Here is a 13,440-nt window from a genome sequence, read left to right as displayed (position 1 = left end):
GTTCTAATTTTCCATAGTCGAAGACGTGTCAAGTTATTTCTGTGCAACACACACAAAATGCAGGGTTCTCGACCAAGACATTGACTGTACTCTTTTCCGTAGATGCTGCCTGGCCTGCTGAGTTCCTGCAGCATTTGATGTGTGTTGCTTGGATTTCCAGCAATTGCAGATTTTCCCTTATTTCAAGTTATATCTGTGCATAGTTTGTTTTAAACTCCTCAGTGCCTAAAGTAAGAGTATGAAATTTCTGCCTGTGAAGAGAATATTTCGACACTGAATAATCTCTCATCATTTGATCAGCTTTGTTTTAAAATGTCCTTTCCGAAGAATGAGGTGGTATTAACATACCTCTGGATCAAACTCCAATGAACTGCTACTCTCCTTAAGCCTGTTCACCTTCTTCTCCATTTCCTGGTACTGGAGCAGGGCCCCCTTCCGGTCCCCTTGATTATACAGTAATATGCAATAGTTTAAATTTATCAAAGGGTTGGACCTGCAGAGAAGAGACAGAGGTTGACATTCTGAGCAGAAGATAATCCTGCTTCATTGAAGTCAAACAGTGACTGTCAACATAAAAAGATAATACGTGAGAGTAGATACAAGGTCCGAGTCCTGATTCTCTGTGTGGCTCATAACCTGACAACACTCATCATGGGAGAATAGCCAAGAGAAAGGGGAGAAGATTCTATCTCACTGAGTCAACAGATTTTCTCGTTTGTGATTGGATTTTCATACTCTTCCCCTGTCAGCAAGAGCACATGAAAATTAGCTAAGGTAACACTTGGAACAATGGTCACTCCACCCCAGCCCAGAATGACAAAGCACCACACGGTCTCCATGCATTAGGTAAGACTGCCCAGATCTAAGCCTGCTAAAGATTATTACACATCAACATGAGCCCTTTTGGAATGGTGGGGCAACCAGAGTCCTCTGGCAAAGTTACCCCATCAGAACAGTCAGGAATACTGCAGGGGCCCTGTGTGGCCAGTGCTACCGACTCCTGTTGGGAGGGAGCTCTCCCAAAACCAGATGGCACTGAAATCTTCAGGTTCATCAGCTGATCCTCAGATACTCACTGGTCTAAACTCACTGCTTGATCGTAAGATCTCTTTGCATTGTCAGGATCTTCCAGGTTTGTCAATGCCACTGGAAATGAAAGTAGAGAAAAATAAAATCTCATCCTTTCTTGTTCTACACCCACCTTTGCTCTTCAGAGAGACATACCTCTTCCTCCCCACCCACCCTCCTCACCAGACATCCCTCTTCCTCTTCACCCACCCTCCCCACCAGACATCCCTCTTCCTCTCCACCCACCCTCCTCACCAGAGACATCCCTTCTTCCTCCCCACCAGACATCCCTTCTTCCTCCCCACCCACCCTCCTCACCAGACATCCCTCTTCCTCACCAGAGACATCCCTCTTCCTCTCCACTCACCCTCCTCACCAGAGACATCCCTCTTCCTCTCCACTCACCCTCCTCACCAGAGACATCCCTCTTCCTCCCCACCCACCCTCCTCACCAGAGACATCCCTTCTTCCTCCCCACCCACCCTCCTCACCAGACATCCCTCTTCCTCTCCACCTACCCTCCTCACCAGACATCCCTCTTCCTCTCCACCCACCCTCCTCACCAGAGACACCCCTCTTCCTCACCACCAGACATCCCTCTTCCTTTCCACCCACCCTCCCCACCAGAGAGGCTCGACTCCCAGAACCTCCCACCTGTACACACAGTCAGCTTCTCTCCTGTCTCCTCAGACAGCATCCATCTGAATTCCTGTTCTGAATTCTTTTCTCTATTAAAGGGTGTCGATTAATGATAAGCCGTGATAATAGTTACTGTGAGCACCCTGCATTCTGCACATAAAGACAGTCATCAGCTGAGAGTGTCACAACACACTCAGCCACAGTGTTAACAAGTCCTGCATTTACACACCAAGCTTCCCGTATTTCTCATTCAGCCTGATTAATATTGTCACTGATCCTTTAACAGCTGCAGGAACACACGACCTGTTGCATCATCGGTTGAACACACCTCACACCCTCTCTTGCCCTCAGCCACCCCCTCGCCCTGACCTCCAACAACCTTCACTGTAGTGTAGTTTTTCCAACATCCAGAAAGGCCTTGTTTATAAGAGAAAGGTCAGAGGAGAACGGCCACACAGGTTCAAGCTGACAGGGGCAACACGCACGTTACAGCATCTCCGAATGCACAACACTTCGAACCTTGAACTGGATGAGCTACAGCAGTAGAGGACCAGAATCAGGTTTAATATCATGGCATATGTTGTGAAATTTGTTGTTCTGTGGCAGCAGTGCAGGACATAATAAATAAACTGTAAGTTACAATAAGAAATACAGTTGCATGAAAAGGTTTGTCAGCCCTTTGCAATTAACTGTTTTTCTGCATTAATTACTCATAAAATGTGGTCTGATCTTCATCTATGCCACAATAATAGACAAACACAATCTGCCTAGACTAAGAACACACAAGCAATTGTACTTCTTGTCAATTGATGCTTTGCTGCACGCTTGAGTGCTCAGTGGGGGTCCGATGCTTTTTTGTTGGTGGTGGGGTGGTCGTTGATTTGCTGCTGCTTGTGCGTGGGAGAGGGGAGTTGGGGGGGGGCTTTGGATTTCTAATATTTAACTGTCATTCATTCTTTAGGGAACTCTGTTTTCATGGATGTTTGTAAGGAAAAATAATTTCAGGATGTATTGAGGCAACACACATAAAAGTTGCTGGTGAACGCAGCAGGCCAGGCAGCATCTCTAGGAAGAGGTACAGTTGACGTTTCGGGCCAAGACCCTTTGTCAGGACTAACTAATACATTTCTCTGATATTAAATGTACCTGCTGAAATACTGGGTGCACCATTCAAACAATCATAGTCTCAGTTCAAAAAAGTATGTGACCTTTGGGGTAATGCCTTCTACAAAAGCTATTTGGAGTCAGATGTTCCCATCAATGAATGCTAAAGGAGGTGAAAAAGAACCCAAGGGTAACAGCAAAACATAGAACAGCACAGTACAGGCCCTTCAGCCCACAATGTTGTGCCGACCCTCAAACCCTGCCTCTCATATAAACCCCCACCTTAAATTCCTCAATATACCTGTCTAGTAGTCTCTTAAACTTCACTAGTGTATCTGCCTCCACCACTGACTCAGGCAGTGCATTCCACGCACCAACCACGCTCTGAGTAAAAAACCTTCCTCTAATTTCCCCCTTGAACTTCCCACCCCTTACCTTAAAGCCATGTCAAAGGCGCTGGCTATCCACTCTATCTATTCCTCTTAATATCTTGTACACCTCTATCATGTCCCCTCTCATCCTCCTTCTCTCCAAAGAGTAAAGCCCTAGCTCCCTTAATCTCTGATCATAATCCATAATCTCTAAACCAGGCAGCATCCTGGTAAATCTCCTCTGTACCCTTTCCAATGCTTCCACATCCTTCCTATAGTGAGGCGACCAGAACTGGACACAGTACTCCAAGTGTGGCCTAACCAGAGTTTTATAGAGCTCCATCATTACATCGCGACTCTTAAACTCTATCCCTCGACTTATGAAAGCTAACACCCCATAAGCTTTCTTAACTACCCTATCCACCTGTAAGGCAACTTTCAGATATCTGTGGACATGTACCCCCAGATCCCTCTGCTCCTCCACACTACCAAGTATCTTGCCATTTACTTTGTCCTCTGCCTTGGAGTTTGTCCTTCCAAAGTGTACCACCTCACACTTCTCCGGGTTGAACTCCATCTGCCACTTCTCAGCCCACTTCTGCATCTTATCAATGTCTCCCTGCAATCTTTGACAATCCTCTACACTATCTACAACACCACCAACCTTCGTGTCGTCTGCAAACTTGCCAACCCACCCTTCTACCCCCACATCCAGGTTGTTAATAAAAATCATGAGAAGTAGAGGTCCCAGAACAGATCCTTGTGGGACACCAGTAGTCACAATCCTCCAATCTGAATGTACTCCCTCCACTACGACCCTCTGCCTTCTGCAGGCAAGCCAATTTTGAATCCACCTGGCCAAACTTCCCTGGATCCCATGCCTTCTGACTTTCTGAATAAGCCTACTGTGTGGTATCTTGTCAAATGCCTTACTAAAATCCTTATAGATCACATCCACTGCATTACCCTCATCTAGTCACCTCCTCAAAGAACTCTATCAGGCTTGTTAAACACGATCTGCCCTTCACAAAGCCATGCTGACTGTTCCTGATCAGACCATGATTCTCTAAGTGCCCAGAGATCCTATCTCTAAGAATCTTTTCCAACAGCTTTCCCACCACAGACATAAGGCTCACTGGCCTATAATTACCCAGACTATCCCTACTACCTTTTTTGAATAAGGGGACAACATCCGCCTCCCTCCAATCCTCCAGTACCATTCCCGTGGACAACGAGGACATAAAGATCCTAGCCAGAGGCTCAGCAATCTCTTCCCTCGCCTCATGGAGCAGCCTGGGGAATATTCCGTCAGGCCCCGGGGACTTATCTGTCCTAATGTATTTTAACAACTCCAACACCTCCTCTCCCTTAATATCAACATGCTCCAGAACATCAACCTCACTCATATTGTCCTCACCATCATCAAGTTCCCTCTTATTGGTGAATACCAAAGAGAAGTATTCATTGAGGACCTCGCTCACTTCCACAGCCTCCAAGCATATCTTCCCACCTTTATCTCTAATCAGTCCTACCTTCACTCCTGTCATCCTTTTTTTCTTCACATAATTGAAGAATGCCTTGGGGTTTTCCTTTACCCTACTCGCCAAGGCCTTCTCATGCCCCCTTCTTGCTCTACTCAGCCCCTTTTTAAGCTCTTTTCTTGCTTCCCTATATTCCTCAATAGACCCATCTGATCTCTGCTTCCTAAACCTCATGTATGCTGCCTTCTTCCACCTGACTAGATTTTCCACCTCACTTGTCACCCATGGTTCCTTCACCCTACCATTCTTTATCTTCCTCACCGGGACAAATTTATCCTGAACATCCTGCAAGAGATCTCTAAACATCGACCACATGTCCATAGTACATTTCCCTGCAAAAACATCATCCCAATTCACACCTGCAAGTTCTAGCCTTATAGCCTCGTAATTTGCCCTTCCCCAATTAAAATTTTTCCTGTCCTCTCTGATTCTATCCTTTTCCATGATAATGCTAAAGGCTAGGGAGCGGCGGTCACTGTCCCCCAGATGCTCACCCACTGAGAGATCTGTGACCTGACCTGGTTCATTACCTAGTACTAGATCTAGTATGGCATTACCCCTAGTTGGCCTGTCCACATACTGTGACAGGAATCCGTCCTGGACACACTTAACAAACTCTGCCCCATCTAAACCCTTGGAACTAATCAGGTGCCAATCAATATTAGGGAAGTTAACGTCACCCATGATAACAACCCTGTTATTTTTGCACCTTTCAAAAATCTGCCTCCCAATCTGCTCCTCTGTATCTCTGCTGCTACCAGGGGGCCTATAGAATACTCCCAATAGAGTAACTGCTCCCTTCCTGTTCCTGACTTCCACCCATATTGACTCAAAAGAGGATCCTGCTACATTACCCACCCTTTCTGTAGCTGTAATAGTATCCCTGACCAGTAATGCCTCCCCTCCTCCCCTTTTTCCGCCCTCCCTATCCCTTTTAAAGCACTGAGATCCAGGAATATTGAGAATCCATTCCTGCCCTGGTGCCAGCCAAGTCTCTGTAATGGCCACTACATCATAATTCCATGTATGTATCCAAGCTCTCAGTTCATCACCTTTGTTCCTGATGCTTCCTGCATTGAGGTACACACATTTCAGCCCTTCTACCTTACTGTCTTTACACTGTTTATTCTGCTTCTCTTTCCTCAAAGCCTCTCTTTATGTTAGATCTGGCTTTACTCCATGCACTTCTTTCACTGCTCTATTGCTCTGGGTCCCATCCCCCTTGCAAATTAGTTAAACCCCCCCGAACCATGCCAGCGAACCTACCTGCAAGGATATTGCTCCACCTCAAGTTCAGGTGCAACCCATCCAATCTGTACAGGTCCCACCTTCCCCAGAAGAGATCCCAATGAACTAAAAATCCAAAACCCTGCTCCCTGCACCAACTCCTCAGCCACGCATTCAACTGCCATCTCCTCCAATTCTTACCATCACTGTCACGTAGCACTGGCAGCAATCCTGAAAACGCCACCCTTGAGGTCCTGCTCTTCAGCCTTCTGCCTAGTTCCTGAAACTCACACTTCAGGACCTCACCCTTCTTCCTGCCTATGTCGTTTGTCCCAACAGGTATCACGACTTCTGGTTGCTTTCCCTCTCGTACCAGGATGTCGTGCACCCGGTCAGAGACATCCTGGACCCTGGCACCCGGGAGGCAACAAACCATGCGGGTGTCCTTCTCACGTCCACAAAATCTCCTGTCTGTTCCCCTGACTATAGAGTCTCCAATGACGACAGCTCTCCTCTTCTCCATCCCACCCTTCTGCAGCACAGGATCAGACTCAGTGCCGGAGGCCCTGCCACCGTGGCTCACACCTGGTCAGTCATCCCTGCCAACAGTATCCAGGACAGTAAACTTATTATTCAGGGGAATGGCTACAGGGGTGCTCTGCACTACCTGTCTGCTCACCTTCGCTTCCCCCCTCTGACTGTCACCCAACGACCTGCTTCCGACAGCCTAGATGTGACTACCTCCCTGTAGCTCTCATCTATGACTGCCTCATTCTCCCTTTTGAGTCGAAGGTCATCCAGCTGCTGCTCCAGATTCCTTACAGGGTCTTCCAGATCGCCCAGCCGTATGCACTTCTGGCAGATGTGACTCTGCGGGAGAGGGGAGTTCCCCCAAGACTGCCACATCTCACATGAGAAGCACATCACCGTCTCAGGAGACACTGTAAAAACTAACTGCGAGCTAGCTTGTCCTCCGCCTCTTCTCGTCAAAGCCTCAAAGCTCCACTCCTTCACTGGCCGCTTTCCACAGACCTACAGAAATCTCTAGAACTTGCTAAAAAGTCTCTGGTCATTTGTCCCCTGAAAGAAAAAACATTGAAGAAGAATGGTGTTCATGGTAGGACACCACGGAAGAAACCACTGCTCTCAAAAAGAAAACATTACTGCATGTCTCAAGTTTGCAAAAGACCACCAGGATGTTCCACAACGCTTCCGGGATAATGTTCCAGGAACAGATGACACAAAAGTAGAACTTTCATGGAAGATATCCCAGATATATTAGAAACATAGAAAACCTACAGCACACACAGTACAAGCCCTTCGGCCCACAATGCTGTGCCGAACATGTACTTACTTTAGAAATTACATGGGTTACCCATACCCCTCTATTTTTCTAAGCTCCATGTACCTATCCAGTAGTCTCTTAAAAGACCCTATCATATCTCACTATTGTATATATTGATGAACTGAAACAGTTTTGTATGGAGAAACGGTCTAAAATTCCTCACCGTTGGGCAAGTCTGATAAGCAACCACAGGAAACATTTGGTTGAGGTTATTGCTGCTAAAGGAGGTTCTACCAGTCATTAAACACAAGGGTTCACATACTTTTTTCAGGCTGCACTATGAATGATGAAACAATGTGTTCAATAAAGACATGAAAAGTACAACTGTTTATGTGTTATTAGTTTAGGCAGATTGTATTTGTCTATTATTGTGATGTAGATGAATATCAGACCAGATTTTATGAGTAATTAATGCAGAAAACCAGGTAATTGCAAAGGGTTCGCAACTTTTTCTTGCAACTGTAGATAAATAAAAAATTAAGTAAGTAGTGCAAGAAGAGAGGAAAAAGTGAAATAAAGAATTAATGTAGTTCATTATCCATTCAGACATCCGACGGTGAAGGGTAAGAAGCTGTTCCTAAAACATTAAATAAGTGTCTTTAGGCTCCTGTGCTTCCTCCTTGATAGTAGTAGTTGGAAGAGATGGGGATCCTTAATGACAGATGCTGCCTTTTTGAGGATGTCCTCGATGCTGGGGAGGCTCGTGCCTATGATGGAACTGGCTGAGTTTACAACTCTCTGCAGCTCTTCCCGATCCTGTTCAGTAGCCCCTCCGTACCAGACAGTGATGCAACCTGTTAGAATGCTCTCCACAGTACCACGACCATACCCACAGTGGCCACTACATTAGGTACAGGAGGTATCTAACAAAGTGGCCACTGAGTGTACCATCACTCTTGGTAGTGTATTCCATGCACCCACAAACCTGTGTAAAAACCTACCTGGCATCCCCCTCATACCTTCTTCCAAACACCTTAAAACTATTTCCTCTCGTATTAGCCATTGCTACCTGGGAAAAGGGTGCTGGCTGTCCACTCTATCTAGCCTCTCATCCTCGTTTGTCCCAAAAAGAAAATCCTCGCTCAACCTTTCCTCATTAAGACACGTTCTCTATCCAGACAGCATCCTAGTAAATCTTCTCTGTACCTTCTCCAAAGCCTCATTCTTTCTATAATGAGGTGACCAGAAATGAACATAACATTCTAAGTGTGGTGTAACCCGTGTTTTTATAGACCTGCAACATTACCTCACAGCTCTTTAACTCAATCCCCTGTCAACACACCATCTGCCTTCTTAACCACCCTATCAAGTTGTGCAGCAAGTTTGAGGGATCCATGGATGCAAACCATGGGAGGGAACGTCAACTCAGACCATGAGAGGCCTGCCTCGGGCATTTTCATGCCTTACAGATTGGAAGTCTGTGTGGGGCACCACTCCTCGCACAGACTAGAGCAATGTGTGGTTAAGTGCCTTGCTCAAGGGCACAAACATGCTGCCACAGCTGAGGCTTAAACTAGCGACCTTGAGATCACTAGACGAATGCCTTAACCACTTGGCCACGTGCCCACCACAGTTCCTCCATACTGTTAAGAATCCTGCTATTAACCCTGTATTCTGCAATCAAGTTTGACTTCCAAAGTGAATCACTTCACACTTTTCCAGATTGAACTCCATCTGCCACTTCTCAGCCCAGCTCTGTATCCAATCAATGGTCCCATTGATGACAACCTACTACATCACAAAAGAGGTAAGTTTTTTTTACACAGAGATTGGTGGGTACATGGAATGTACTGCCAGCAAATGTTGGTAGAGGCAGGTACAATAGGGTCTTTTAAGAAACTCTTAGCTTAGAAAAATAGAGGGTTATGCAGTAGGGAAATTCTAGGCAGTTTCTAGAGTAGGTTACATGGTCGGCCCAACATTGTGGGCCGAAGACCCTATAATGTGCTGTAGATTTCTATGTTCTATGTTCTAAAACCACCAAACCATCTCTTCTGCAAACTTATAACCCACCCTTCTACTTCCTCATCCAAGTAAAGGCTCCAGAAAACCTCCCCAGCATCATCAGTCTCCACAGAAATGGTGCAAAAACAAGTCATTCTCAACCACAATGGAATGCCCAGAGATGATGCTAGCCAGCTGCACTCCTCACCTGATGTGTGGTTTCTGTCCCAGCCCTTCAGCATGTTCCACAATCCACCACCCATTGCAGAATACTAGATCCTAGCAAATTTCTACAGATGTGCTGTGGAGAGCATTCTAACTGGTTACATCACTGTCTGGTATGGAGGGGCCTCTGCACAGGATCGGAAATAGCTGCAGAAAGCTGTAAATTCAGCCAGCTCCATCATGGGCACTAGCCTCCCCAATTTGTAGGACTCCTTCAAAAGGTGTTGCCTCAAAAAGGCGGCATCCGATATTAAGGACGTCCATCACCTCAAGCATTCCCTCTTCTCATTGCTACCATCAAGGAGGATCTACAGGAGCCTGAAAACACATATTAAACATTTTAGGAACAACTTTTCCCCCTCTGCTATCAGATTTCTGATTGGCCATTGAACCCATGAACAGTACCTCAATGTTTTATTTCTTTTTTTTGCTCTCTTTTTGCACTACGTATTTGAAGTTTAAAAATATATTTCTTACTATAATTCATAGTTTTAAAAATTATTATGTATTGCACTGTACTGCTGCTGCAAAAACAATAAATTTCACAACGTCAGTGATATTAAATCTGATTCTGATCCTCTGATTCCCCCTACTCTCCTAATCACTCTCCCAAGCCCAACATTATTATCTCCTCTCTGGGGCTTAAGCAGACAGATGTTCCCTGGGATGGCATCAGAATCTGAAATAATAGGTTGACCCTCAGGTCAAGTCCTTCACCCAGAGGGCAGCAGGAACTCGCTACCAGATTGCCAAGGAAAACGAGTTACTGACAACATCTCTGGCAGTGACCAGTCAGTTTTAGACCAATGAAAATTAAGGAAAGTTGGACAACTGAGGAAAATGGTGCTGCAGGGAAAGATCTGCCTTGACCATACTGAATGTAGAAGCAGTGACAAAGGGCAGAATGGTCTACTCCGCTTCAACTCCTTATGATTTATTCAACATTTATTCAACGTAGAACGGGTACAGAGGAGATTCACAAGGATATTGCCTGGATTGAGGAGCATGCCTTATGAGAATAGGTTGAGTGAATTCGGTCTTTTCTCCTTGGAGCGACAGAGAATGAGAGGTGACCTGATACAGATGTACAAGATGATGAGAGGCACTGATCGTGTGGATAGTCAGAGGCTTTTTCCCAGGGCTGAAATGGCTAGCATGAGAGGGCTCAGTTTTAAGGTGCTTGGAAGTAGGTATAGAGGGGATATCAGGGGTAAGCTTTTTACGCAGAGAGTGGTGAGTGCGTGGAAAGGGCTGCCGGTGACAGTGGTGGAGGTGGATATGATAGGGTCTTTAAAGAGACTCCTGGGTAGGTACATGGAGCTTAGAAAAATAAGAGGGCTATGAGTAACCCTAGGTAATTTCGGTATAGTTTTGTGGGCCGAAGGGCCTGTATTGTGCTGTGGGTTTTCTGTTTCTATTCACTATCTGCCGACTCATCTATATATACCAGAGGAGCTGGAAACAGGTGATAGTGGTATGGGGGAGGTAGAGAGGAAATGAAAGGAGGGACGTGTGTGTGATGAGACGTCAAATTTTCACGGTGTCAGTGCACTCACCTGCCAGAAGCATATACAACTCGCCCATCTTCGAGTGTATGTTGATGGCAGCACTCAGGAAGTGGAATGCCGATGCGTACTGTTGCATTGTCAGGTGTACCAAGCCCAGGTTATAGAGAATCTTCCAGTCAAACGCAGCCAGATAATTAGCTCGTTTCAGACAGCTAATAGCCTGCAGTAAAGCGAAAAGTGAAACTTAACCCAAGGGACAGTTTATCATTTCACAGTGTCACTGAAGTACAAGTCATTAATAACAGTTGCAAAATCAGTAAAATGGTCTTTAACTAATATGTAAATAGAAAAAAATGCAAATACAATTTATATATGTGACATATAAAGGTACCAAAAGGTATGGCTGCTGAATTTGTAGAAGACACAAGGATTGGAAGGAAAATAAATGGTGAAGAGGACATAAGAGCAGCAAATTTTGTACATGCATCAAGTGAGTAGGGAATGATCTAGAAGCTGCCCACAACAGAAGGAAGAATAGAAAATCACATGTAACACCCTGGGTTAAGATTTTTACTGCTACTCTGGAGGTACTTCATTTTAGCAGTTCTGTAAGAGCAGCCTTTTCTGTTTTGAGCACGTTTGGGTTTGAGCTGAGATAAGGAATTACGTTGTTCAACTTAGTCAACTTAGTTGAGTCAGCCAATCAGGATGGTGAAATTGGGAGAAGGTTCTAGTGAATGCTGGGTGGAGAGGTTTTTGTACTGGACACTGGTGTGGGTCAGGGTCTTTTGGGCAGGAGCTGGGAGGAGACAGGAAGGAAGATGGCTGAGGATGCCGTGCTTTTTGCACAAGGTGCTTGGTGCAGGTGAATGGCTCCAAGGAGGAAGGATCAATACTCCTGTAGGGGAGCCTGTTTGTTTAAGGTGGATTCCAAGCAACATTCGGAAGGTGGTGTGTGCTTTCACGCAGACCGTGGGTCCAGCGCATGAGTTAAAGACAACTTCAAGATGAGCTCCAACTTATGTGCACATTTGGACTCGGTTAACTGTAATGGGCTCTTTTAATTTTTTTTTCTTTTGTTTTTCCTACTAACTGTTCGACAAAGCTGAAATCTGTAAAACATACTTTCTTTATAATTGTATGCAGGCTGAATGATCTGTTATTTCTTGCCGACAGCTAATTGCATGGGGGCAGAGTTTACACAGGTTGGGGTTCGGGTAGGTGAGACCCTAGACGTATGGAGTCTGAGAAAGATGGTTTTCTCACTGCTGAGTCGGGTGGTTGTTAGCGAGGCGCTAAAGTGCCGCATGTCTAGAGACACCCGGTAAAAAGGGGTTTCATATATATTATGTAAATGGTGAGAGATGACAGAGCTCGGACGTGCAGAAGGGTCTGGGTGTCCTGGAACATGATTCAGAAATGGATAGTAAAGCTAACTGTACCCTGGAATCACAGCCTGAAGAACGAAAGCTGGCCCTTTAGCCCAATGTCCATGCTGACCAGGTTGTGTCTGGGCTAGTCCAATTGGCCCAATATGCCTCTAACCTTTCCTATCCAGGTATCTGTCTAAATTCTATTCTGGGAAAAAGATTGTGAATTTTCACCTTATCTACGTCCCTCATAATCCTACATACGTTTATTAGTGTTAGGGAATAGTCTGAATTCCAATCGTCAGTTTTTTTGCTCCAGGGAAAAGAGCCCAGTCCACCAAGTCCCTCCTCATTACTCCAGCCCTCCTGATACCACGTTAACAGCATCCTTCCTATAGCTAGATGACCAGAACTGCACACAAAACTCCGTGTGTATTGAACAGCAGTAACATGACATCCCGACTCTTCTACTCAATACCTGAACCGATGAACGGCAAGTATGCCAAACAATCTCTACACCACTGTCTGCCTGTGTTGCCACTTTCAGAGAACAATGTACATGTATCCCTAGCCTTCCCTGTTCTCCAAAGTCCTGCTATTTATTATTAACACAAGAGATTCTGCAGATGCTGGTAATCCAAAGCAACACGCATAAAACATGCTTGAAGAACAAGGCTGGAAATGAATAATCAGTCCAAATGAAGGGTCTCAGCCCAAAATGTTGATAGTTTATTCATTTCAGATGCTGCCTGATCTGCTGAGTTCCTCCAGGATTTTGTGTGTTATGCCTGCTATTTACTGTTTGAGTCCTGACCTGGTTTAACTGATCAAAATGCAACACCTTGTCAGAGGTAAATTCCATCTGCCATTGCCTTGCCCAGTTCCCCGGGTAATCTAGATCCTGTTGTTATCTTACTTAATTTCTTCACAGAGCACCAACCACCAATTCTGGGATCAACCACATGTACACTAACCATGCCAGCAACATTCTCTTTTTCTTTTTAAATCTTTTTATTGAATAAGTATACAAAAAAGGTAAGCCATATAAACATTAATACAATGTTAAAGTATAATAAAATTCCAAAAGGTATCAATACC

At 45.2% G+C, this 13,440-nt stretch overlaps 1 protein-coding gene across 2 annotated transcripts in view; it reads right to left on the bottom strand.

Annotated features, from left to right (window-relative positions):
* bbs4 (Bardet-Biedl syndrome 4) overlaps nucleotides 1–13,440 on the bottom strand; it is a 113,397-nt gene that overhangs the window by 4,669 nt on the left and 95,288 nt on the right. For both annotated transcript variants that reach the window (XM_063071077.1, XM_063071079.1), the window contains 3 exons: nucleotides 11,021–11,192; nucleotides 1,077–1,146; nucleotides 349–493 (listed from right to left, as the gene is read on the bottom strand). In XM_063071077.1, the coding sequence (XP_062927147.1) occupies nucleotides 349–493; nucleotides 1,077–1,146; nucleotides 11,021–11,192 (387 nt within the window). The remainder of the gene's footprint in view (nucleotides 1–348; nucleotides 494–1,076; nucleotides 1,147–11,020; nucleotides 11,193–13,440) is intronic.

This window comes from Mobula hypostoma, chromosome 18 (genome assembly GCF_963921235.1).
Source record: "Mobula hypostoma chromosome 18, sMobHyp1.1, whole genome shotgun sequence".
Classification (NCBI taxonomy): domain Eukaryota; kingdom Metazoa; phylum Chordata; class Chondrichthyes; order Myliobatiformes; family Myliobatidae; genus Mobula; species Mobula hypostoma.
This window is presented reverse-complemented; position numbering and strand designations above follow the sequence as displayed.